The sequence below is a fragment of the Amphiura filiformis genome, chromosome 7 (assembly GCF_039555335.1).
Source record: "Amphiura filiformis chromosome 7, Afil_fr2py, whole genome shotgun sequence".
NCBI classification, from domain to species: domain Eukaryota; kingdom Metazoa; phylum Echinodermata; class Ophiuroidea; order Amphilepidida; family Amphiuridae; genus Amphiura; species Amphiura filiformis.
Window position 1 is genome coordinate 57247135 of NC_092634.1, and position 26172 is coordinate 57273306.

At 40.8% G+C, this 26172-nt stretch overlaps 1 protein-coding gene and 1 long non-coding RNA gene across 3 annotated transcripts; both read right to left on the reverse strand.

The window, feature by feature from the left end:
* Positions 1-2287: 2287 nt before the first annotated feature.
* LOC140157377 (protein DDI1 homolog 2-like) lies at positions 2288-25926 on the reverse strand. Of its 2 annotated transcripts, none has more exons than XM_072180553.1 (7): positions 25481-25926; positions 19330-19563; positions 18803-18929; positions 16438-16694; positions 5730-5833; positions 4990-5185; positions 2288-2634 (listed from the first exon to the last, which is right to left on the reverse strand). In XM_072180553.1, the coding sequence occupies exons 1-7, from the start codon at positions 25743-25745 to the stop codon at positions 2429-2431; spliced, it is 1389 nt and encodes a 462-aa protein (XP_072036654.1). In that variant the 5' UTR covers positions 25746-25926; the 3' UTR covers positions 2288-2428. The 2 variants fall into 2 exon arrangements, with proteins under 2 accessions (XP_072036654.1, XP_072036655.1); XM_072180554.1 differs by having other exon boundaries at positions 2518-2634; positions 4942-5185.
* On the reverse strand, positions 13026-15215 carry LOC140156407 (uncharacterized). Its single transcript, XR_011859555.1, has 2 exons — positions 14474-15215; positions 13026-13408 (listed from the first exon to the last, which is right to left on the reverse strand). It is a non-coding gene; the product is annotated as an uncharacterized lncRNA (long non-coding RNA).
* Positions 25927-26172: the final 246 nt, after the last annotated feature.

Genomic DNA, 26172 nt, shown 5'->3' on the forward strand with positions numbered 1-26172 from the left:
TTCCTTCCCCCGCCGAAATCCCACTCCTTGCTCATCTTGGATATGCGAGCGAGATAAATGTATACACTATGGGCCAAAATGGTCTCATCCCAATGGCATAGTTCACTAACCTCAATTAAACACTCATAGTGCAAAATTTGACCTCAAGTTGCGAGTATGAGTTTTTACCCCAAATTTTCAAAGGTCATTCAATGAATGTAGAAATATATTGGGGTTAAAGAACTGTGCCCTGATAGATGAACATGTTGTGGATACTAGTGATACTACAATTACTTCATAAACATTTCAAATGATTATTACTCCTTCCTCATTAAATAGTTTTAATTTAAAATTCACCTTTACTGGACATCCAACATGGCTGTTCATGCCATGGTGGCCATCTTGGATGCTCACAGAAAGAACTCTTCCCATTCATGTGATGTGCGTAAGGAAGTGACAAGTTCTCCTATTCAATATCTTATTTCTGACTAGTTATGAAACAGACCTTGTATTTAATTATGACATAACATTAACATAAAACTGGGTCTTGCAATGACAGGGGTGCGATTCAAAGCTTGTGAAATATCCCGAAAATAGTTTAAAAAATCCAGACAAACAGTGTGAAATTTGGCAAAAATACCGTAAAACAGGCTGAAAATCAATATAATTGTGTAAATTTGGGCCATAAGAAGTCTGGGAAATCCAGACAAATCACACCCTGCAATGATCTGATAAGCAGGATCTGAACATGGCACCTTCTGCTGGGAAGAAAAGTCATATAATGTCAGTATTACAGAATAGTACTAACTTCTTTCAAACCACTAATCAAAATGAGGCACATTTTCTATTTGATTAGACTTGATATACTTTCATGAAGGGAATATCTTATTTAATCTTTGTTAACATTGCTTTTGTAAGGCAGAGTTTAAATTATTGAAAGATTTCAAACAACAAAGAATTGAAACATTTTTTGCTGTCAGTATCAAACCTCATCCTTTCATAGAAAGCAAAACTAAACTTCTACGCTACTCAAATTTGGTGCACTCACTGGAGCGCTTTCACCGGGTCAACCGGCATTTTCAGCAGATGTTATTGCTCTGAAGATTTGTTATTGCTAGTGATGTTGTTGAGATACCTCAGATGACGTTGTAGATGACATCAAACAAGATGTTGCGGCACCCCCTGGTTCCTGGGGGGTCCAGGAGATTGTCTAGTTTGACGTCATCTACATCTATGACGCCATCGGAGGTGTCTCGGCAACATCACTGGTGTACCAGAACGAAATTACAACAGTGGCCTATGGAGCAGTGTAATACACATAATCATGCATAACTCGCAAATGCAAAATCGGAATCAACTGAAATTTTGGGAATCAACTGAAAAATGTCACAAAAAGAGGATGCTGGGATCACAAAATCCTCTTCACAAAAATAAGAATTAAAACTGAAACACTTGCAATAGTCTTTTAAACAAACATTTTTGTTATTTTCCTGAACAGAGGTGTAAGTGAAGTAACGATCCACTCCCTGAAAAACATGCGAGCCAAAGGCGAGCACCTCGCCAAAAGGGGGCTTGTCCGGAGAATAGGCTGCAGGGTATCACCCCCCTTTTTGGCCCTTTTTATGACGAATTATCATCATCCAATCCTGGAAATGTAAAAAAAAAAAAAAAAAAATTTACATTGCTGGAATTTTTTTTGGCCACTTTTCCGTAATTCTGGGAATTTCCGGAAGACTTAGACCTCTGTCCTGAAGCAAATTTCTACAATGGCAGTAATGAATGACAATTAACAATCATTGCGTGAATTTGTAATGGGTTTGTGCTGGACCTTAATATTTCTCCTAGGGGTTATCCTGGCCCAACACAAACCCCTTTGATTTCACGCAAACAAAGACCTCAAAACAGTGCACGGTGATTATTGCCGAAGTAAACATTTTGAAAAGGGTGAAATTTACTTTGAGTAGCTTCAACAATTAGTGCAATATCAATTAAACCATTCTCAAGTGCTGATGTGTTCATAAGAGTCACATGAGAGCTTCAGTTTTGGTTGGTTGGGGACCTTACTAGTCTTAGTGTAAACCGCCAGCAGATGATTCACCAACTCAGGACAAAATTTGGTGCATAATACTGGACAGGAGATATCATCAACATTAACAAATAGTCCAAAGTTCAACAAGAATAAAGAATGGATTCCGACAGCATACATTGGTTTAAAAAACAACTTCATTCTGCAGACTGCCGCATACTTGTAGATAGAGTTTTCTCAATGTGTTTGCTTTTTGGGTGAAAAATTGAAAGACGACCTCCAGCCTTTTATGTCCAATCATTTGTGTGAAATCAGAGAAATTAAATGGTCCCTCTTGTGGATAAAAAGTCATCTCTTCAGTATATACACAACATGAACATATAATAAAGGAATATGCACACACATTATCATTGTCCTGGCAACTTAAATGATTTGGCAAAGCGCAAGCGGCGACTTTATCCACATCTCCGTTCTGGATGCCGAGTTCCTGTATTGCTTGTTCCTAGGGAATCCCATTTCTGTTAATCTGTTGATGCTAGATTCTGGGTACTGATGTGAGGCTGGAGAATTTGATGCTACTAGAGGAGGATTGGTGGCTGGCTTTGGGTTGGATGATGCTCCGCTTGGTCCTGTTTCATTGAGACAAACATGGGATTATAAGAAAACTGAAAAAATAGCAATATCTACTTTGATATAAAATTAGACTCGTTAAATCTATTCAACTGGACTCACGGTTTTGAGAGGCAGCGGTTTCACACCTTATCCTAGGTGCATCTTCAGGCCGTCTGTTGGTCTGTCGGCAATTGGTCACTGACCAGTGGCGAGATGGTGTTGCCAGAGGTCGTAGATTTAGAGCCAAACTTCTTTGGAATGTTCTTAATGACGGAAACCGTTGCCTCTCAAAACCGTGAGTCCAGTTGAATAGATTTAACGAGTCTAATTTTATATTTGATTATACCTGGATGAATGACAACCTTCACAAACGTAAAAATATCTACTTTGGTCACAAAAGAAGAGACTGTCATTTTGGAAGGTTTGTGGTGGGAGAGTAGAGTCCTGGAATGGGCAATCTACACTACAAGAATCCTATATTGCGACCGCCTGCACAGGCACACCATAACCAAGTTACCTGACTGGTACACACAGTACCAATGCGGCTACTGCACAGGACCCACAATCAGTGGTACTGTATTGGTACTATACTGGTACCAGGTAACTACCTTGGTGATGATGTACCTGTGCAGGCGGCCACAATAGGAATCTGGAAGTGTTTAGTTTTGTGATAGCACAAATTAAGTCATATTGTTTTCATCCATAACTTTTACCCTTGTAAATAAGATCTGACCAATGAACAGGGTCCAACAATTTGCCCCACAAAACAAGTAACTAGCAAATTGGGTGGAGAAAAATAGCAAATTTCATGAGGGAATTGCACAGAAAATAGCCGAATGAGCGGAAGCTTGATCATTTTGCATGGAATTGCACAAAAAATTGTACAAAAACCCTACATTTTGCTGAAATTTGCCACAAAATTGGTGCATTGTATGGTCAAAGTCAGATTGCAAAGATAATGAGGTAGATCCTTTTGTGTGTGCATTTCGTTTGGTCAAATATCTTTTCATTGTCATATAAGTTCAATTGGAGGCAAAAGCATTTCAGAAAGAATTGAACCAAGTGATATGCATTGTACACAATAAGTCACTCAAGGCTAAAGTAAAACACTGAAGACAAACACAAATGAAGCAGGAAACCATAAAAGAAAACAACAGCTGCAATCCATAACAGAGCAAAGCAGGGGGATGCATGACATCAGCTTTTTAAATGTCTGCACCAATTCTTGCGTTTCACAACGCTTGGTCGAGGCCAAAATAAGCAGTGCATCATGGGAAAATGAGTCGACATCCAAAGCCCGCGTAATACGAATACAATACAGGAACATGCATTATTGTGGGTTTAAATATCATTATAATGATGTTACATGCGAATGCACACTAAAACTACAACTATAGTAGATCCATTTTCTATCTATTGATCACAGGGAATCCTTTGTGGAGCTGTTTTCAACATATTTATTAATAGCAGCTAGAACAATGATGTCGAATCTGGAGTCAAAAATTGGACTGCCAAAAGCAACCTCTGGCGGCGCATCGTATTGTGAAACGCGAGAATTGAAGGCTTTTTTGAATCAGATCTTGCTTGGCCAGTTTTCTTTTTTTCAAGTAATAAATCATAGCACAGGTAACTGTAGAAACAAGATTGTAACACTATTCGCCCTTTGCACGGATCCGCCATCTTACTACCAAAACAAGGTTCTCCCTGCAAACGAATGCGCAAAATGTGCATTTTTGTTTCTCACGTTTTTCTAGCAATGCTCCATAAGGCTTTTGCAAAGTGTACACAGTAATTAAGTATGCATTTGATACGTGTAAGCACACACAGCATGCACTTTGCGGGTAGAACATCGTTTTGAGATGACCTTGCCATTGGTGAATACCACTATATTAATAAAAATACTGAACTCAAATTGTATAATACTTCAACATTCAGTCATCACAGTATCTTGCTTTTGTCAATATAATTTTTTAGTCAAAAAATCGCATAGGCAAAGCCAATCAACAACAAAATAAACCATTGCAGAGCACATAGCTTTCTGTCCAAATGTTTCTGATACAAACATTTTTTGTTGGCTTTTATAGTTGTGCAGCCGTAGTAAAAAAAAAGTGCAGTGATTTATAGTGCGCAACACACAGGCACAATGTCTAAACATTGATCCACAAGCCTCAGCGCACTTTACAAATTGTTGTTAACACTACAGCCTCATACCATTCCAAAAACCATTAGACATCAACACAGGGACAACTAAGCACAAATAGATCAAATCAATGACAGCGGCAACACCCAAGTAACCTACACATGTTGGTGGCAACACCATTTACCTTATTAATACTTGTCTTGATATTGCATGCATAGCTACGACTTCATACCTGCTGCAGAAGCACCTGCCTCGGCTGACCTCGCCAAGGCCTCCGCTAGTTGCCTGTCTTCTGCCTCCGATGGACCCGCCTCTGCCTCAGCACGATTTAATCTGGCACATGGGGGTAGGTCTGCTTCTCCCAGGAATGGTGTCTCTGTGCCGGTTGTTCCTATGTGTAGTAAGTTGCGCTTTAGGTCTATTGAACACTTTGAAAAGAGATAAAAGTTGTGTTACCATACGGCTTGATAAGCCTCTCCACAGGTGTCGACACAGGTTTCAAATTTTATTTGAAAATTTGAAAATTGTATATTTTCATGACCATATTTGGAATCAGCATGAAAAATGAATTAACAAGTACAAACAAGCCAAGTATTGGGGGAAGCAAAAAATGTATCCCCTGACAAAAAATGAATGAGAAAAATGGGAAGGCAAAGGAAAAGAAAGAGGAAAGGGAATAAAGGAAGAGAAGTAAAATAAAGAACAGAAGGGGAAGGACAAAAGGAAAGAAGCTCCCAAAAATGTACCAGTGTATCTTCTGTGCTGCCCGTTGCCCACCAACATTTCAAAATGTACTAGTATATCTGTATATATTCCACCAATATTAATATAGGGTCAAAAGAATACAACCGGGAATGTTTTTGACTTTGCTCCACCCCATTTTTTTGCCCCTCTCCACAACCAAGAAAGCTGGCCACACCTCTGTTTGCATATTTGCTATGATGTACCTAATCACTGTCTAGCATGACTTACTTGATGTCTTTTAAGCATGTCTAGACCCAGTAGCATGTCCATGGGTTGGTCCTCTAGAATTGAAAATGATGACTGCAGAAAATCTGTACCTATTTGAATTTGACCTGCAAAGGGGGAAACAAGCAATATGAGATGTATAAACCTGCTCTAATCTCCCTGGCTAGAAGACATTTGAAGTGAGTATCTATTTAAAATCAGTATGACTTGTGTGTACCAGCAAAGGACACATTTATCCAATCCAACCAGACTTCCCCAATAGACTATTCCAATTAATATCCATACACCCCCATGGAAGACATGACCTTAATCTTACACACAGGGTATGGGCTATTCCAATTAATATCCATACACCCCCATGGAAGACATGACCTTAATCTTACACACAGGGTATGGGCTATTCCAATTAATATCCATACACCCCCATGGAAGACATGACCTTAATCTTACACACAGGGTATGGGCTATTCCAATTAATATCCATACACCCCCATGGAAGACATGACCTTAATCTTACACACAGGGTATGGGCTATTCCAATTAATATCCATACACCCCCTATAGCAGACATAATCTTGATCTTAGTGTAGATTTTAAATGGATGTCACCCATTCAGGTATCCCTATGTGGAAGATTAGGGTCATGTCTTCCATAGGGAATTGGAATAGCATAATGTGATGAAGCTAGTCTTTGTCAAAGACCTCGCGATCCTAGGGGGGGCGAGTAGCCTGAGTCCCTGGCCTCTCACTCGCAAAATGGCGGACAAACATGGCGGCGGCTCGTTCGAGGCCTGAGAACGATACGTGCATTTTTCATGGAGGACTTTTTCATGCGCGATGACGTTTTGTTGTCGGCGCGATAAATATCCATATATGGACTTATATAGTCCATATATGGAACACATAATCCATATATGGACTTCTATAGTCTATATATGGAGATCAAACAACGTAGCGCCATTTAAATCGAATTTTGAACACCGATGTGAAATTCAATCACGGCGCCGTGTGGAAGACAAATTTTGTACAGGAATTTAACAGGATATACCGATTTGTGGAATAATAAACAAGGTATAATGAGCGGCAAGTGTTCAAACATCGCTTGGACCAAACTGGAAGTGAAGAAAGAGTTGAACATAATCCGATTTGGAAGAATTTATGTGGATAGTTACCGGGAGTGCCGCTGTGACAGTGTGTGCAGTACTATGATATGTGTACACATGCATGCTATACTTTTACCCCCGACTTTTACATGTCATGATGGTGATGATGGTTGTTTTTTTACGTACTGTCTGCATGGTCTGAGCCCAGTTGAGTGACGACATATTTAATCAGCTCTATTCTAGGATAAAACAAGTTCATTCTTACGGCAGTGTGCTTTCTTATGGTCTGTCTGCATCTCAAGTTGCCGTGCAAAAATGGACATCTCCAATTCAATGCATCATGCATGCAAACCGTCATGACCGTGCGTAAATGTAGCCTGTTACTTCTGACTAGCATGCTAGGCCTCAGTGGCATACACGGCTTCACATTGATTGTACTTGTAGACAGGCCTAGCATCTGACTTGGCAAGAGAATACTGCTACTTGACAATATCGTCGCACCAACCGACAGTGTCACTGCAATCATGCAATGATCAAAACCCTGAGACTTCCATGCAAGATTCTCCATCATTATGCCATGCATGCATGTCAATGTCATTATGTCATGAATGTTGTACCCTGGATAAATCAGTTGATTTGCTATTTACTGTGCCTGATGTCATGATTATTGCCCAGGATTGTTGCATGCCTACAACTTCCAACATGTCCAGGGTCATGAGGTATACTCATGGACATGGTACTGGCACTGACTGGAGTTTTACGCTGATGTTGACAGTGTAATACCATGGCCATGTGATGTCATCATTATTATTGACTGTGTACTGACTGTGACATGGACATGGACATGAGTACTATTTGCCGAGATCTGACTGAACAAACACCAATGCCGCCAATGGCATGTACCGCATGCGTTACATACAATGTGTCATCATGTTAGTAGCTGCAGGCCCACGAAAGAAAAAAACGGTAAGCAAAAACATGACAACAATTCAATTGTAGCCTATAGTTGAACATGATGTCCTCTCCTCTCCCGTATGAGGTTTGGACTATAATTAGGCCCTAGGCCCCTGTTGGCCTAACATATACTACTAGCAAGTCATGACTGTAGTATACTAAAAGTCCTAAGTGATAGCTAAACGTAATAAGGGGGATGTCATTTTCTTCGGCAGAGGGGGTCATGAATATGTAAACAATTTTATGACCCCCTAAAAGAATGCATGCGGGCCTACGAACATTTTAGTCACCAACATTCAATAATTCTATAAAGCCCTATTTTGGGTGTTAACAAATTATAACCCCTATATTTGGTCTAAAATTGTATGACCCCCTTCCAGTATATTCATGACCCCCTATTGCGGGCTGAATTTTTACAACCCCCTATCTCAGGTCGAAAATATTTATGCCCGCCCCCCTTCCGCCTACACAGACTGACTACAAATTATTCATCACTGGAACTAAGGGGGCTGTCATTTTCTTCAGAAGGGGGGTCATGAATATACTGGGGGGGGGGGTCATAGAATTTTGAGACCAAAAATTTTTTAACAACCAAAATAGGGGGGGGGTTATAGAATTATTAAGGGCTGGTGACTCAACAAAATGTGTGCGCAATCTTTTGTTATACGTGCTGTGCGCGCATTCTTTACACTTACGATCAAAATTTTTAACGCGTTTAGCGCCTCCGCTCTAAAATTTGGAGTACGCTCCGCGCCTTACTTCCGCCATGAATAATTTGTCTTCAGTCTGTATAGGCGGAAGGGGTCATAAAATTTTTGACCCTTGCGATAGGGGTTGTAAAAATTTAGCTTTCGCGATAGAAGTCGTAAAAAAATTGACTCGGTCACCGACATATTCATGACTCCTGCGAAGAAAATGACACCCCCACAAAGGCACAAAGCGCAAAAAACTTAAATGCTGAAGAAAGTGTGTGGAGCGTGACTGTTTTGACTGTAAGTGTAAAAGGTGCGCGGAGCGCGTCAAAATTTTGAATCATATAAGTATAGATTGTGCATACATTTTGATCGTAAGTTAAAAAGATTGCCACATGACGCTGTGAAAATTTTAGGTCACCAGCCCTTAATAATTCTATTACCCGATTACCCCCCTAATTTTGGTGTAAAATATTATAACCCCCCTATTTTTGGTCAAAAAATGCTATGACACCCTCCAGTATATTCATGACCCACCCCCTTTCAAAGAAAATGACAGCCCCCTAAATAACCCGAATTACGACCATGTACAAATGATGTAGGCCTACATGTACCTGGGAATACAAATATTTCTAATTTCTTTTCATTTTAATCAAAACAAACTCAAATGATTTTTTTTAAACTCTAAAATCTACTGTTAAAGAAGGCTAAGCATTTTCTGATTTTGACATGGTCTTGACAGGTACCGGTATTAAATTTGTATGTATGAATGAAATACAATAAAATATTAGATCAAGTCGCATCATCACGCATAACAAAAATTATGCGACGAATTTAAAACATTTCATTTGACTTTCTATTTTACTGTGGGTGCACCGTAAAACTCGGCTGTACATTCTCTACGGCGCGGCATAAGCGTGGACTGTGTTATAAATATTGTTCACTGTAACTGCAAATATAAGAAACAAGCCTACCATCCATTTTGAAGTAATTAAAAAACAACAAGTTCACAACAACAACAAAAACACAAAAATCAATGGAGCCTTGATTGACACACAAGCACTTTATTTGCTTTCATGTTCGACGGCTTCGGCAAGGTAAGTTTGGGCTGTTTATTTAGCATGAAATTTGTTACACACGATGATGAACCACAAAATTGAACGTGGGCCTAAGTTTAAAGAAAACAAAGCAAAAATATGCCCAATTAAAACCGGACCGACATAATGGCCGAGTGAAAATTGAAGAAGTCAGAGTATTAAACAGAATCAGAATGGTGAAAGGAAAATATAACAATAACTGAAGCAATAGGCTTATTTAAAACTAAACAGTATTTATACTATTATATAATACTGATAGGGAATATAAATCGCAGGAAAGAAAGCAATTATCATACAAAAAGAACAAGTTTAAAATTCATTAAAATTCCTTTAAAAACAGTTGTTTTATTCACGGGCGAAGTCGGAAGATAATTTACCCGCGAAATTTCCTTAAATGGCAATGCGCCATGCGACGCTTGAAGCCTTGTGAAGTCGCACGCGTTTTATTAATGAGCTCAAAAGTCCTCCACGCTCAGAACAGGTTTGGTGTTCAGTCCTCGTATACAGCACAGTGCAACGGCCGTGCGTATATTCGAGACTGGAGGATTTAGTCTAGGGGGGCGAGCGGCGAAGCCGCGAGCTGAGCGCCAAAGCGCGACAGAGCGGGCGAAGCGCGACAGCGAGCAGCGAAGCGGCCAAGCAGCGAGGTCCCGGCGCGAGGTCTTTGCGCATATAGCATTTACTCTGTGCAAGCATCGAATGTCAATCAAACGATGTCGTCATGGAAAGCCAAAAATAGTACCGCCCTATTTTTGTTGAACACAAGTAGTTCCGTAGTCGGGTCCGTAGTAAAAAGTTCCATTCCAGTCCAGAGAAGATCGTATTTATAATAATATTGCAAGGGCTAAAAACACATTGAAAATAATATTTCGTCAGAAGCATGTCCAAAATATGGTTAAACAGGCAGGTTTTGACTTTTGGATTCAAAACCGAATAATAAAATACGAAAATTCTGTTTGATTTTCAAGCCGGTACAGCGCTCTGATGCGTGTGTAAACCAGCTGTGGCGATCTTTTAATGAAAAATTATAGTATTTTTCCTTCGCAAATACAGTCTAAATAACGATGTTTCACTTTGCCCAACAACTTTATACTTCAGAATATCAAAGATTGATATGTTTTTTCCTGAAAAATAGCATAGTTTTTAGCCAGAACTTCTTAAGATTTTCAAGACCACGGTTTATTTTACCGGACCCGCAATCGGTCCCCTCCATCTCACCATGACAAGTTATCCCGCAAGTTATTTGTGGAGGTCGCGACCTTTCGACTCTTGATTGGACTTTTCCCAAGGTCATCCAAGTGATGAATATTCAATACTTCATGTACTAAACGGGGGGTGGGGGTAGGAGGGGGGTGGGGGGTAGGAGGGGGAGGAGGGGGTTGTTATTGAAAAAAAATAACAATAATTATTATAAAAGGGCAAATAGTATGAAATCAGTGGTTCAAGATAAATTAAAAATACAACTTTTAATCACATCTGTCTTGCAATTCAACATTAATAATTGCAAGTAGGGCCTACGGTAATTACTTAACATTATAAAGGGTGGTGTAATTCAGAGCGGGGCCAATTTAAGGGGGAAAGCAATTAGTGACTGACAGCCCATAGTGGGGGAGGGCAAGAGGGACCCCCCCTCCCCATTTTTTATTACCGCAGTAAGCAATAAGCATTAAAAAAAATCCATTATTTTGGGTAAAATCACTGAATTTTATTTTAAATTTTCGAATTTTTACACCTTCCTCAGAAAAAAAAGCTTGCTCCGCCACTGCAGAATTGTAAGAATTTGGCAAGTTTTTTCGTCTTCAAAACTCCTGGAAATAAAATGGTGCACCCCGAAGCTGCAAAATGTACTGCCTTCTGTCATATCTTGAATTCCATGGCATCTTGGTATTTTAAAAACAGTATTTTTTGTATATTTTTTAAAACATTCAGTAATTCTATTCGTATACTACTAATATGGATGAATGAAAAAAAATCAAACAACACAAATGATACACATGACATGAATTTCCAAGTTTCTGTTACATTTAAAAAAACTTTAATTGATTCGAATGATTCCATTACCCTTTGGAGTGTTGGGAAAAGGTTGTAGGTCATTGGACCATTGTCCGAAATAGGTAAAGAAATTAAGTACATGTATTATTGATCTCTTCCTAACTGCATAGTGAGTGAGCTTGTCAATAATAATTGCATTGCACAAAAATAAAGGTTACTCCAAACAGTTGTGGAACGTATATTAATAATTATGAACTTATCATTAAATTATTATTAATCAGTAATTATTATTGAATTATTATTAATAAAAATTAAATAATTATTAAATAATTATTAGCTACAAATAACAGTTTTTCTCTGGCTTTTTTGCTTTGCACACTTCCTTCTGCCTTGTCAAAGGCAGGCACATAACTTTACCATCATGATTTCATCAACGTACAACAACTTGTTCTGCAAATTATAGTACCCTCAGATTATGTTCAGAAAAGTCTGGCTTTCAAAGTGTTCACAGTCTGCAAACATTTAGTAATAATTTGTGCCCAGGTCTGCACAAACTTTTCAACATTGAAGTTAAGTCAATTTCTGGCAATGTACTGTCAGAACTGTCTGGGGGTGACATTGTTAATGAGAAGCTTTAATAGTATGTGGTTACATTCCCGAGTTCCCATTTCCCCTAATGCAAAAAAAAATGTTTGCTTGTCCATACATATACAGATCACTTTAAGGGGGTACTACACCCCTGGCTAATTTTATGCCTATTTTTGCATTTTACTCAAAAATTATACCACATTGGTGACAAGTAAGATATATATGTATAATATAGGGGCAAGGAGTACAACTACTGCACTGTAAATTTTATTTCAGCACAGTCAACAGTTGTGGGGATACAGTCAAAAATGAGGGAAAACCAATATTTGATCAATAAATCAATAACTACTTGCTTTGAGCTGCTGAATTTTCAGTACAGTAGTTGTAGTCCTTGCCCCTATATTATACATATCTTACTTGTCACCAATGTGGTATACTTATTGAGAAAAATGCAAAAATAGGCATACAATTAGCCAGGGGGTGTAGTACCCCCTTAAGAAGCTGGGTCAGTCGGTCTAGAAAAGTATTTTTTATTTTTATTTAATACCACAATTCCCTGAGTAGGCCTATATAGTTCCACATTTTAGTGTTTTTTTTTTGGATTTGGAGTGTCCCTGGACCTAGAGCTGAATGTTGGGATCATTCATGGTTGACTTTGCAAAAATAAAGAAATAAACATGATTTCAAAATGCATTGGATTTGTATCCATTTTGAAATCATTAATAGACTATGACATAAATACAAATTTTTAACTTTACATATTAAAGACACAATTCAACCAAGTCAACCATGACTGATTCTAGCATTTGGCTGTATTTCCATGGATATATCCGAAAAATTAAATTAAAAACAAAACAAAACATTTTTTTGTAAAAAAAAAAAAAAAAAAGTTTTACGGTCCGGTCTGCCAAGATGGTCGGTCGGACGAGGACAAGCAAACAACTTTGATTTGGACTAATTGCTGGACACAACTCTGTAAATTCCTCAACAGATCGGAAATTAATTGGGAATTAATGTCATGTGTAAGTTGAACAGTTCCCATGGCCTTTTATCCTGCAATATTTCGACATCATAATATTCAATAGCTGTCTGCAATGTTCAAACAGTTGCCCGTCTTGCAGTATGGAGTGCCATGTACGACCAACTCAGTCCAGCTGATAATGTCTTTGTATGTCAAAAAATGTCCTCATCTTAGAAGTATTAATGAGCGAATCCCCAAAGATAACAACTTCCAGAGGCCCAGACCATGGCAAATACCTGTCATTAAAAAAGAAAATATATTGTGATTAATTTACAAGTAATGACTAATAACCAGATAATAATGAGAATAAAAAAATTTGAAAAAATTGATGTTGAGGCGACAAAAAAAACTTTCTACGGGTGGATGAACTTCTCAAGTAGGATCAATTGCCCGATCAGGAAGAAGCTCGACAACACTAATCATTAGCACAGAAAGGTCGAAAAATAAAATAGATTTAAAATTCATAAAAAAGATAAAACATGAAAATGTCACTATCCAAGCTATGTGCTTGCATTCATATGCTTTGTAAAAATATTGTCAAATTCAGATATAACAGAACAAAATTGCAACACAGTGGCCTATCATCGCCTATGGATCGGTAAAAATACACAGCATGCCGAACTACACATAATTTGCTCAACCAATTATCGGATCGGATATCGAATCCATATTTACAATATCGGTATCGGATCGGATATCGGTAAAAAAAATTAAAATTAAATTTTTTATTTAATTTTTTGTGTAAAGTGGACTTTCTTCCCCAAATTTGGACCTTTTAGACCAAAAAGCGTAAAAACCTGATTTTTTGCTTGCTACACTGCAAAATTCTGTAATTTTGAGACTTTTTGTATACATGGGAGGTGCGGTCGCACCCCCTGCGTCTGAGCCTGGCGAAGAGCATATTCACACAAAAGGCGGCCTGTGCAACAGTGCAAGTCTTGAAAAACATTGATGTCACTACTGAACTTGAAATATTAAAGTGAATCAATTTAGCCCGGGCAATTTAGGTAATTTCAAGAATGATGATTTGAAAAGTGAAATGTGTTCTAGTTCTTGTTTTGGAATTTGATAACTATTTTTTGTATTTTTAACGGATCATCAGGTCAGACTTGTAGACCACCGAGGCTATGAGCTATAAAAGGTTAAAATTGCTAATGTGGTGATGCAAGTGGTGATGACACTGTGACTGTCACTGTGAACATGGTGAATCACGAAGTGTCCCTTACATTGTTTCCTGTACAAAATGTATTACTGTGTATGTGCATGGAAATAGTATGAATCTCAGTCAGATACTGACTTACCATTTACATGTTTACCAACATGGGCTTCGTCGACAAACACTCCACTGCAGTACTGTCCACACAATCCCTCTGTGCAGAAGTCTGACATAAAAAGTGTTGTTTCCTGGTCCTCCAATATCAGTTCAGGACTTCTGTTCGTCGTAGGTTGAATGATTGAAAATCCCACTGAATTTCTTCTCACACGGACTGCAACTCGTAGTTCATACACATGTATAGTATAGCTCCCCAGGCTTCGACCGTGAGGCTAGCGTGCCGGCCCGTGCTAGCAGCCTCTGAACAGGCTTCATCGTTGATCATGTTGAGGGAAAACTTGAACAGTAGAGACCATTATATTTATATTAAATGGCTGTATTAAATTTCACGAGCAAGTAGGCCAGTTCAGTAATCAGTAATAATAAATATGTAAACAAATTTACCGTCGCTGTAAAACTCAAATATGCCGGCGAAACTGATCTGACCTCTTGACACAGCGTGCACATTTCTACATGCGCACTATATGATTCACCTTTGAAATCACTACGCAATTTATGAATGGGTTTTTGGAGATCTATTTTAAGGCAGAAAGTATGACATCATCGGCAGCCAATCAGCGGCCTTATTTTCTTCCGGGAGAATTCTCCCGGAATTCAAAGACTAACATAACACACTAAATAAGTGCGAAAAGGCTTTGGCTCAAGCAGAATATGATAGATGGCGCTCTCACTACGGTGCTCTAGCCCAGGTAGCCAAAGCCTTGTTGAAAGGCTATGATGAAGCCCTTGTGGCAGAAAGGAGTCACATCCACATACAGTGAAGTGAATGTGGTAAATTTCTTCTTTGCTCTATTATTCCAGTAACAAACATTCTTAGCAATGCAAACCATTCCTTGTTTGGCTTATGTTTACACTATGATCACTTAGAGCCCAGTTTTGTTAAAATCGGAGCAGAATCCCATGCTTCACCCTTTTGAGCATGTTGCTTGAAATCTGCGAACGCCAGTGTAATTGACCTTAAGGGGGTACTACACCCCTGGCCAATTTTGTGCCTATTTTTGCATTTTTCTCAAAAAATTAGAGCGCATTGGTGACAAATAAGATATGTATATTATTGGGGCAAGGACTACAACTACTGAACTGAAAGTAGTTATTGATTTATTGATCAAATATTGGTTTTCCCTCATTTTTTACTGTAACTCCACAACTGTTGTCTGTGCTGAAATAAAATTTCCAGTGCAGTAGTTGTAGTCCTTGCCCTATAATATACATATCTTACTTGTCATCAATGCTCTATAATTTTTGAGAAAAATGCAAAAATAGGCACAAAATTGGGCAGGTGTTTATTACCCCATTAATCATCTGAGCATTTACGAGCTTGCTTTCTTTCCTTTAACGGAAGCGCTACATGCACGCTTTTCCATTTTGTTAATAAACTCCCACACTTATCACCGATTCCCATGAATGAAGGTCTTATCTTTCATCATATTTTCAGCTTGACCGAGTAGTTAACAAAACTTCAATTTTATACCTTGGGCCAATCTGCCTTTCAAGTAGCCCTTTGTATCTAGAACCAATGCAATCTCTCCAAGTTCAATTTTGAATTAAAAAAAAAACCTCTTGAAATAGAGGCTCAAACTTAGCTTACAGAGCTTACTAAAATCATGTTCACTGCTAGAGCTCTAAGAGAGGTTTTATCTCACACTTATCACCGATTCCCATGAATGAAGGTCTTATCTTTCATCATATTTTCAGCTTGACCGAGTAGTTAACAAGACTTCAATTTTATACCTTGGGCCAATCTGCCTTTCAAGTAGCCCTTTGTATCTAGAACCAATGCAATCTCTCCAAGTTCAATTTTGAATTTTAAAAAAAAACCTCTTGAAATAGAGGCTCAAACTTAGCTTACAGAGCTTACTAAAATCATGTTTACTGCTAGAGCTCTAAGAGAGGTTTTATCACCCAAAATGCTTTGTTTCTTATCAGACTTACCTAAATGTACCCTGCCAATAATCTTCTGAGTGCCTACACCTTTGGCCACGCCAGCCCAACGTTTATCCACTAGTCTCATAATATTACACCTCTCAGCACACGCCTGACTCATAATGGTCATCTGAGCTCCGGAATCCACAAACGCTTTGACAGGATGTCCGTTAACTCTACAGTCTATGTACAACATTATTACTTGTCCAAAACTCTCTGGGGCATGCTCCATTGCTGTCTCCATGTTACTTTCTACATTTTTTAACCTACATTGTACAGAATAAAAAGTAAATTGAGAACTGTTAGAAATGCTCAAGTACATTGTGCATGACAATGTGACAAGCAAAGTTTGTTGTCCTTTCCTACTTCTCACTTTCAATGTTCATATTTTCTTAAAACACTTGTGTTGATTGACAGTTTATCTATGAACATGTATGAGCATACATAGTGACTTTAAGTTGTATGTCACTCAGTTATTAGATTTACACCATTCTGATAACAGGACCATTATTCAGTACTACAGTTTTGGCAGAGAAGATTGGCAGTTGTTTACATTTTGAGAGTGTGTAGCGCGTAAATACGGAAGTGGGTTCTGATTGGCTGAATCAATCGTCTGACAATCATAGCAACAGTCCGATCAATCTGATTGGCTGATTATGCGCCAAAACGTTGGTCAGCGCAGATCGGCGACCTTGAAGGAAACACAAAGCTCCATATATGTAGCTCATTAAAGGTCCGTAACCCGATCGACAGCATCATCCCCCCGATATTTTTCATTGTTGATGAGGTTTTGGTATCACATAATAGATACTATTTTTCTCATTACTATCCTGAAATTTGACGCCCCAAGTCGATGTATTTCGAGAAATCATGAAAAACATCGGCCTTTACAGGCTACCAATTTCTAAATACTGTCAAGTACTTCGGATTTCTGGGTAGGGAATTATGAATGAATAATCAGTCTCCTCAACAGCTACTTTTATTTTGCGTCATTCACATTCTGTGAAAAGAGCGAACCACACTAACTGCTGAGGAGACTCCCCGGGAGACTCCAGCTTTACCGCGGTAGTATATAGCTCCAAAAATTCTGTCATGGAGGAAGCGGGCTAAATAGCTCAATTGGTTAGCGTGTTACGTTTTACCCATGAGGTACTCGGTTCAATACCCGGAAATAGTTCTCTTTTTCCTCTCCATTTTTAACCCAAAGTTTTTTTACATTCATTTGAAATGTACATATTGCAAGAGGAAATATATTTTGTTTCCTTTTTTTCTGAAATGGTACGAAAAAGAGTTAAAAACAAAAAAATCCGTTCGATACGTGCATTTGCAGCATTGTCGTCAGGTCTGTTTTGTTTTTGTCGATAATGGCATGGCTATTGCCATCATTTATACACAAAAATATATCATGAACGATATAAAGACGAAACTGGTTGTGGTTAGTGGTAGGCCTATTATAATAGTGTCACAACTTAGCATTTGCTTAGTATCGGAACGTGACTAGTGGAGCTTGATTGTCATGTCAGTGCACCACGCACGCATACGGCACATGACGGAAGGGAATTACGGCACATGTTGTTGTTGCTTGCCTGCCCAGAATGCAATTCCGCATACCAAGGTATTGGATTGTGAATTTTGCTATTTATTCACATTTACGCTGAAAATGCTCTCGTTTTTCACGAAGCAGCATAAAGGGGACGATATTTGATATTATTATGTTGTTTTAAAGACAATCCCTATCCAAAACCAATAGGGTTACCCCCCCTTTAACAGGGCGTTTGCATCAATCTGAGCAGGGGACTGACATTCTTCTCTGAAACCGAGAGTAAAAACTACATAAACTCAGAGTGATATACTTCTCAGTTAAGGGCAAGTTTTATGGTAATGGCCAAAAACATTTTTGTGAATATTACATTTAACAGCACAATTTCGCACAAAATCTTATTTGTATTTTGTACTTAGGCAAACTCTATGTGCAAATCAGTGGACCTTGCAAGCTAAACAGCAAGATTTAAATAGATATTCATAGATCTACATGTTAACAGAGTGATAGATATTAACAATTTGTCTAACTTCACTTCATGGCCACTAGCAGTCAATTTATCAACCACTAAGAACAATAGGACTATTTAATTGAACCAATCAGAGATAAGATAAGAATAGTCAGTACGGCTGAAGAGGATGAAGCTGAATGATTATGTTGTGAATTCAAATCAAAAGAACTGCATGTATTTAAATGGATAATGCCTGCCCATGGGGTTAAATAAGATAGATGATCATCTGTATATAGACTGTCTCTTTTAATCTTGATTCCCAAAACAAGAGATTATAGGTGTCCTTGTAAGATAATATTAATTGTAAAATAGATTCTACTCACCTAATAGCTTCAGCTATTTGTTCTTGTGCTTGAGCATCAAATGGGTCTGCATTCAGCATTCGTATTCTCTGCAGTTCCCTCTCCGCACGCTCTCTCCTTTGTGCTTCCAACACTTGAGTAAACTTTTCTGTGACAAAAATAAAATTTCATGTCAATTTATAAAATTTCATTTCTCTTGAGCAGAGCTTTGTCTTGGATAAATGTAGACTTGATTCTCTCAAGAATTGTGCAAACATCATTCTTGTATAAGAATTATGCCAGGTCCTTGATATCATTTTACAGACCTGTGGAGACCTAAAGAAGATTTATGCAATTCCTAAAAAGAACCTTTGTGAGAATGAATTCTGAACTTCAGGGTTTCTGCTAGTAAATGTAACTTGCATTTCTGCTGGGAAGCTTTTATATTGGCCCCAAAATTATGTAATAGATAGACCACCATTTGCACTCAGTCAGTGCTAGCCCTGCAACCTGCATCCATTCAGCAATATTTATTGTTTTGTTAGTTTTGACACAAATGTCACCCCTACCTAAACTACCACTCAATAGGGCTTCTGCAAGGGGTGGGTTCCTCTCCTTCAATAAAGCTATCTCATTTGGACTTGCTAACAGCATCTCACGCAAAGTTGCTGGGTCAGGCTCCTCTTGCTGCCGTTGTTGCTGAGCTGCCACAGGAATAGGTGGTCTGATAGTAGCTCCCTGCTGCTGCTGCATGCCACTGGTACCAGGAACATGAATACTACCAAAATCAATTTGTGGAATGCCTGATGATGAAAACAAAGTGCAGGAAGAGTCATTAAAATATGTGTACATAAATAAGATTATATGAGGCTGATCCATTGGTGCAAACAATTTAATTTCTGATATTGATTTTGAAACAGTTTTAGACAATATCTCTACTAGAACTGCTCTTCCTGATTATTGCATAAAAATAACTAGGTCATGCATTGCTACATGTACACAGCTTGATCAGCGAATGAAGAGTCGATGAGACAGAAGGCTAGTCATACACTTGGATTACTTCGTTGCACACTATCGCCTTGTAAACAACAAGTGAAGGCCAAGGCGTACCAAGCTCTTGTCCGTCCGCACGAGTATATGCAGAGACATGGAACCCATTACCCATACACCAAAACTGGAGTGGACTAACTTGAGCAGGTACAAAGAGCTGAAGTTCACTTTTTGTTAGTTGCTGTACTTTCCTACACTACCACCGAAGCCTTCAAGGAAGCCGCCCTGCCTGCCATCAAAGTGATACAGGTACCTGTGGGTTCCAGTCTGCTGTAACCACTATACATTGTACCAGGCTTTTTAATGCACCCTCCAATTTATCTTTGTTTTGTCAGCCAACTTTGCTAGTTCTTGAACACCATACATTTGTATATCTTCACCTGCACCACAAAGTGCTTTATGACTCCAATACTTCACCAATTCCACATTTGGTTGAGAAGTCTAGACACAAATTTGCTCAACGATGATTTGAGGCTAGAGACTATTGCATTTTACATCTCTAGTCCGATTCACTGAAGCATGACACCATGTGAAGCCTTGAAGGCATGGACGTCCAGAAGTAAACACAGCCGATCACGACAGGTGATTGCACTTCCATCAAAATTTTGGGCTGTTCAAAATAGGCAATCTTTAAATATTCAAATTTAAATTTAAATAAAAAATTTCCTGCATCAAAATTACTTTCAACATTTAAAAGAATTTAAAAGAATAATAACATCCGTTGCAAAAAATGAAATGCTCACGGACCGAAAAAATTACTCGAGAACTCTAGCTCAGAATTTGCAATGGAGGTTATTCATTCTGTTGAAATTTGGATGAAAGTTATTTGGATAAAAGTTATTTCGATGAGTCAACTGTATCTTTTGAGCAAGATTTGCCGATGTTTTACCGGACTTTCTTACATTAGAGGATGTCTTGCAATAAATAGACATTACTAAATATTTGTAATTATTATTTCCCACCGTACCCTTAAGTCCGGTGATTGAAGGAAGTGCCGTTATAACGTGAAAACTACCATGAGAGGACATTATCGAAGTATGCATTCGGCAGTGTGTAAATGACCGCTGTTATTTTCACTCGGCGCAAGCGCAGATGGCTCATTTTTAGATGACGTCACCACCATAATCGGTCGGAAAAAGCTTACGACTTTGGATTTATGAATGAAATTTAGCAGCGGAGTTTCCAGAGTTTTCCGAATTATGCAAATACGCAACCTATGACCTTTTTACGTCAGCATATTAATAAGCATCATGGTGCCCACTGAAAGAAAACCCGATGGGAATTAGTCCAATAACAGAAATGTTTTGTAGACTCCTAACCGGAGCGATCTTACCTTTCCGATGTTGATTAAGATACTTCTTGCATCGATCTCGAGATGCGGAAAAAAACCAATAGTCATTTTGTCCCACATAAATGAATAAATAACAAAAAAAACCCGATCCCCAGGTGGACTCACCCAATTGGTGACGTCACACCAGATGATCATCCTTATCCGACTTGGGATCCCCTACCGGACCAAACTTGTAGGGGTGGCGGGGTCGAAATAATCAACATCGGAAAGGTAAGATCGCTCCGGTTAGGAGTCTACAAAACATTTCTGTTTTGGACTAGACTCCATACACCGGACGATCTTACCGTTTCCAATGTTGATTAAGATACTTCTTGCATCAACATCTGAAAGATCGATCTAGCAAGTAACCGACGGATGGAGGTACAAGATTGGTCAGCATCTGATCAGGGATCGGGAGCGGGTAACAATGGTTTTCGCGAGGTCAGAAAATATTTTCCCCCAACGGTCGGGAAAACAAAAAAGACCACATGATCACAGATATAAACCTCCTTACTTATTAAGTTCGGTGGTTAAGAATAGAAACACTGGTTCTTACCATGCTGAGTATTCTGTATAGTCTGAAAACCTGGTACCCGTACACCACCGTATTATGATCGCCCGAGCAATGTCCTGGCAAACCTCCCGCCCCGTCTCTGATTACTAACGAAACGGTAGTATATCGAAGAGAAGGGCGATGGTGGCTTCCGGGACACCGCCTGCCAGATCTCCTCAAGGGACAACCATACGGTATGCCCAAGATGATGAGATTGCTCGTGTTGAGTGGGCCGTGGGGCGCGAAACTTTCGCGATCGCCCGGACTCCACTAACACCTGGACCAGCCACCGCGACAGCGGCTGAACCGAGAGGCTCTACAAGGGTGATAAAATGCGGTCGTGAGTCCCTCGCAAGGCTTGTGTTCGGAGGAAATAGTGCTGCAGTGCCCTTATCGGACACCCCAGCCCATCTTCGGCTCCAGACGAACCTTGCCCAACCCTAGGGATGGAGAGGGACGAATGTCGGTATGTACCGCGCCCGTTCATAGCCACGAGAACAGAGCGCCGAAACAGTGTCGCTCCAGTGTTTGTGAACACGGAAGCCAACTTCGAGACCGTGTGTAACTCAGCACCGCCGTCCCGAAGCCAACGCCAAACCGGAAAGCCATCTTGAGAGTTACGTATTTAAGCGTCGCTTTTGACGGAGGCTCAAAGGGTGACCCTTAAAATAATCTAAGACTGTGTTGGGATCCCTTAGGAGGATCACTTTCCTCTTCGGCAGACACTCGTTGAACATACCGTCGAGGCGTTGACTGAGGTAACCATCGGTTTTGATAGTCGACCCGTCTCGAAACCTCGGTGAATGGAGAGGATAGCTGACTTATAGCTGGCCCCAGTGGCCCGCTGAAGTCTTGCTTGGAACAGCTTCTGATGAAAGTATCCCTCCGCTGCACGTTCCCTGGTAAGGGCCATGCAGCTAACTGCAAGTGCTCTAGTGATAGACTGGGTACCTCCCCTCCGGGCATCTGGAGTAGATCTGGTACCTCGGGGAGTGCACACGGCATTGCCGCTAGCAGAATGACAATGCAGTCTTCCCACCCGATCTTGGCCCCCACCCTCGTGAGTAGTGAGATCGGGGGAATGCATAAGCTGTCATCCCTCCCCAGTCTATGGACAGAGCGTCCACGGTGAATGCTTGGGGGTCCGCGACCCTTGAGCAGTACACCGGCAGTGGATGATTGCGATGAGATGCGAACAGATCTATCGAGGGGTGGTACATAGATCGTCTGAGCGACCTGCGGAGCAAGGGGCCATTCTGTTGGTCCCGACACCCTTCCTTGTGACAGATCGTCCGCGAGGATGCTGGTGACGCCCGCGATGTGTATCGCTCTCATCGTAATCTGCCTGCACTTGCACCACCCTATCAGATGCAGTGCGTGGCTGCGTGCAGGCACAATCGTGGTGGCCTGGAGTCCCCTTGTCTGTTGAGGTAGACTACCACAGTTGTGTTGTCCGTCTGGACAACGATATGTGATCCCACGATCACCTCCTCAAAAGCGAAGGAGGTAGATGTGAAACTCTGTCTCTATGGCCATCATAGGCCCGCGACGGAGTCTCCGTGGATGTGGATGTGGACCCCCCAGCCCCGTTTTGACGCTATGGTCGTCACTACGTGACATACCGGGGGTGCCGCTCTGACCAAGAGTGTAAACACCCTGGGAGAAATGGACAGGCCGGATGGCCGGTATCAAAACTGGTAATTTTGATCCTGTACCTAGAAGCGCGATACCTCCGATCTTGAGAGGCGATTGGCATATGCAGATAGGCGTCCGAGAGATCTAGTGATGCTGTTCCCATACCCCTGATGGGGCAGGCTAGCACCGAGGCGAGAGTCTCCACCCTGAACCTCTTGGGCCTGAAGAACTTGTTCAACAGCCTGCGGTTCTGGATGGGACTCCGTCGCCGATCTTCCTTGGAGCCAATGGCTCCAAGATCACCCGGGGGGTAGACCGGGACAATCGCCCGCTTCGTGAGAAGCTGCTGTGTGATCCCTGTCAGTAGTGCCCGACGCTGGAGGCCATCTGACGGCACTACTGTGGACCTCTGAAATGTGCAGACGATTGTGGGGAGACTGGGCTGCCAGTCTGTAACCCCCACTCACCACTGACCATACCCAGGCGCCCAAAGAGATGGGCGAAAGCCATAAGCGGTCGTCCACTGGGAGATCCCCCTGTGGAAAAGTCCAGTGCCTTTCGGCATGGACCGTCGACCGCCAAGCCCCCAGGAATGCTACGCCTAGCCTCCCTTGGAAGAGCGCTTGCTCTTCTTCGGGGCTTGCCAGCTGTTCCTGTGCTACCCTTGCGCCTCCCAGAAATGGGCGCTGCAGAGGTAGTGGGCTCGGGTACTGTTGGTGGTGCACGGCCTGCTGAAGTCGGGAGTATTCGAAGCCGCATTCTCGCTAGAAGACCTGGTCTCCCTGCGCTTGCGCTTCGACTTGCTGCTCCTACCCATGGTAAGGGCAGTCTCCGACTTCTTCAGAGTGCTCCCGTTGGTAGCTTCTTTGCACGGTCCTCCACCGTAGCGCAAAAGCATCCAAAGAGAAAAAGGACCCTGCCTTTCCATCGCGTTGAGCGATTGGAGTGGCAGGCCCCCCAGGCGCTGAGTGGACACCCTATGGGCCATGGAGCTCTCTTTGAGGCTAGCTGTTAGCACCGCTAATAGGCTCACCTCGCGGAAGAGCTCAGATGTTGCCTGAGCGCCATACGCTTGACGACATCTGGGTCCCTCCCGGATCCCCTCAGGTAGGTTTCGTGGTCCTCCCGTGTTACACGCAGAGGAAGCGTGCAAGCACGCGGCGTCATAGCTCTACTGAGCTCGACAGCCCTACGATATCTACAGGGCTCGAAATAAGGAGGGCCCAAGGGCCCTCGGCCCCCGAAAATCAGTGAGGGCCCACAAAAGACACATCCGGCGGGCCCAAATGGCCTGCAAAATTTGTGGCAATTTGCTCACTTTTTTGTGGGGTTCATTGGTTAAAACCAATGGCCCAAATTCAGGCCCACAAAAATTTGTGAGGGCCCTCAAACATTTACGATCAAGGGCCCAAATGGCCCTCAGAAATTCTGGCTTATTTTGAGGCCTGGATATCTACCCTTGAGGTTTGCCGGGAATGAGAGTGCAGGCGTCCCCTGTGAGGAAGCAGCAGCTGAGCATCCTACTGAAAGGATCCCCTGGTCCTCCTCCACGGACTCCCCCTTGGTAAGCCTGCTGCTAAAATATCTGGCCTGTAAATATATTCTGAGAAAAAAAAATGTTCCTCTATTTTGTTTTAAAATATCCTTATATATTTTAAGATCTAGAAACACCCCGAAATGCCGTTTTGGGGAATTTTGCTAGCTGAATCTTTTTGATGAAAGTCAATCTTTGACAAGATGTAACTTTCTACGGAAAGTGCTATGAAAAAAGGTTTTCAGTTTTGGCTTAGTTTACTCAAGGGCTTTAATTTGATATATAAAACGATGCAATTTGATGGCAAATTTGAATTCACCTAGCATACCTACTTAATAAGTGCATGCCCGATGGCCCAGTACTATAAACATACTACGCCGCATCGCCAGGAGTTCAAGCAATCGATCGTGCATCAATCAACAGCATGACAGCAGCACAATACCAGCGGTATAAAAAAGCGAAAGTGCACAGGTGCGAAAAATAGAAAGGGGCGAAAGTGCACGGGTCCGAAATTGAAAGGGTGCGAACCGTCCAGCATTCCAACGAGCGATGCAAAATTCGGTGATTGCCTGTTGCTTTCCAGTCGGCGATTGAGTATAAATTCAGCTTTAAGCTTACCTTCTGGAATTTGCGATGGGTTTCTGGGTTGTTGTTGTTGTTTAGCAATGAGAAATACCATATCTCCATCATTTACTCCGTACGCTCCCAGTGTTTTCTGTCTTTCTCTCATCGGGTTTCCATTGAACATCACCGTACACTGGCTGGCTTTGAACTGGCCCCCAGTTTCGAACTCACAAAGAGCCAAAAAGTTTTCCAATTCAAGATCCTGGCTAACTTCAAGTGTGAAGACATCCCCGAGTTCGGTTGAGATAGAAACCTTCATTTTTTCCTTCTTGTTCCTCGAAAGGCAGTTGATTTGGTGTATCCTGATGTAAAATATGACTTATATACAGAGTATAGTGTGGGAAAATTCTAGAAATCTTTGACAATGATTGGGCAAAATCGGGGGTAAAATACGTAGAAATCTGTGCTGAAACATGTGTACAAATTATATAGGTTTGTTATTTCCGGTGTTTCTAGGTGGTAGATTTATATGCATAACAACTTAGAAGAGAAATCTTTTATTTCTTGAACCAAATTATACCTTTTTTTACTCTGGACTTTAAAACAATTCAATTTGACACTAATACTATAAATTTTCCTGTATTTTCTTTTTTTCCTGAAAATAAAATTAGAGAATTTGTTATTACTTTATAAAAACACCTGACCCTGATTTTTCAGAGATGTTAGCGCGCCCCCATTTATGAAGT

Excerpts from the sequence above, each read along its gene's own strand:
- LOC140157377 (XM_072180553.1), bottom strand. The coding sequence starts at position 25,745 with ATGAAGGTTTCTATCTCAACCGAACTCGGGGATGTCTTCACACTTGAA. Across the intron at positions 19,564-25,480 it reads CCCATCGCAAATTCCAGAAG|GCATTCCACAAATTGATTTT; the intron begins GTAAGCTTAAAG and ends TTTCATCATCAG. Across the intron at positions 5,186-5,729 it reads ACATGCTTAAAAGACATCAA|TGTTCAATAGACCTAAAGCG; the intron begins GTAAGTCATGCT and ends CTCTTTTCAAAG.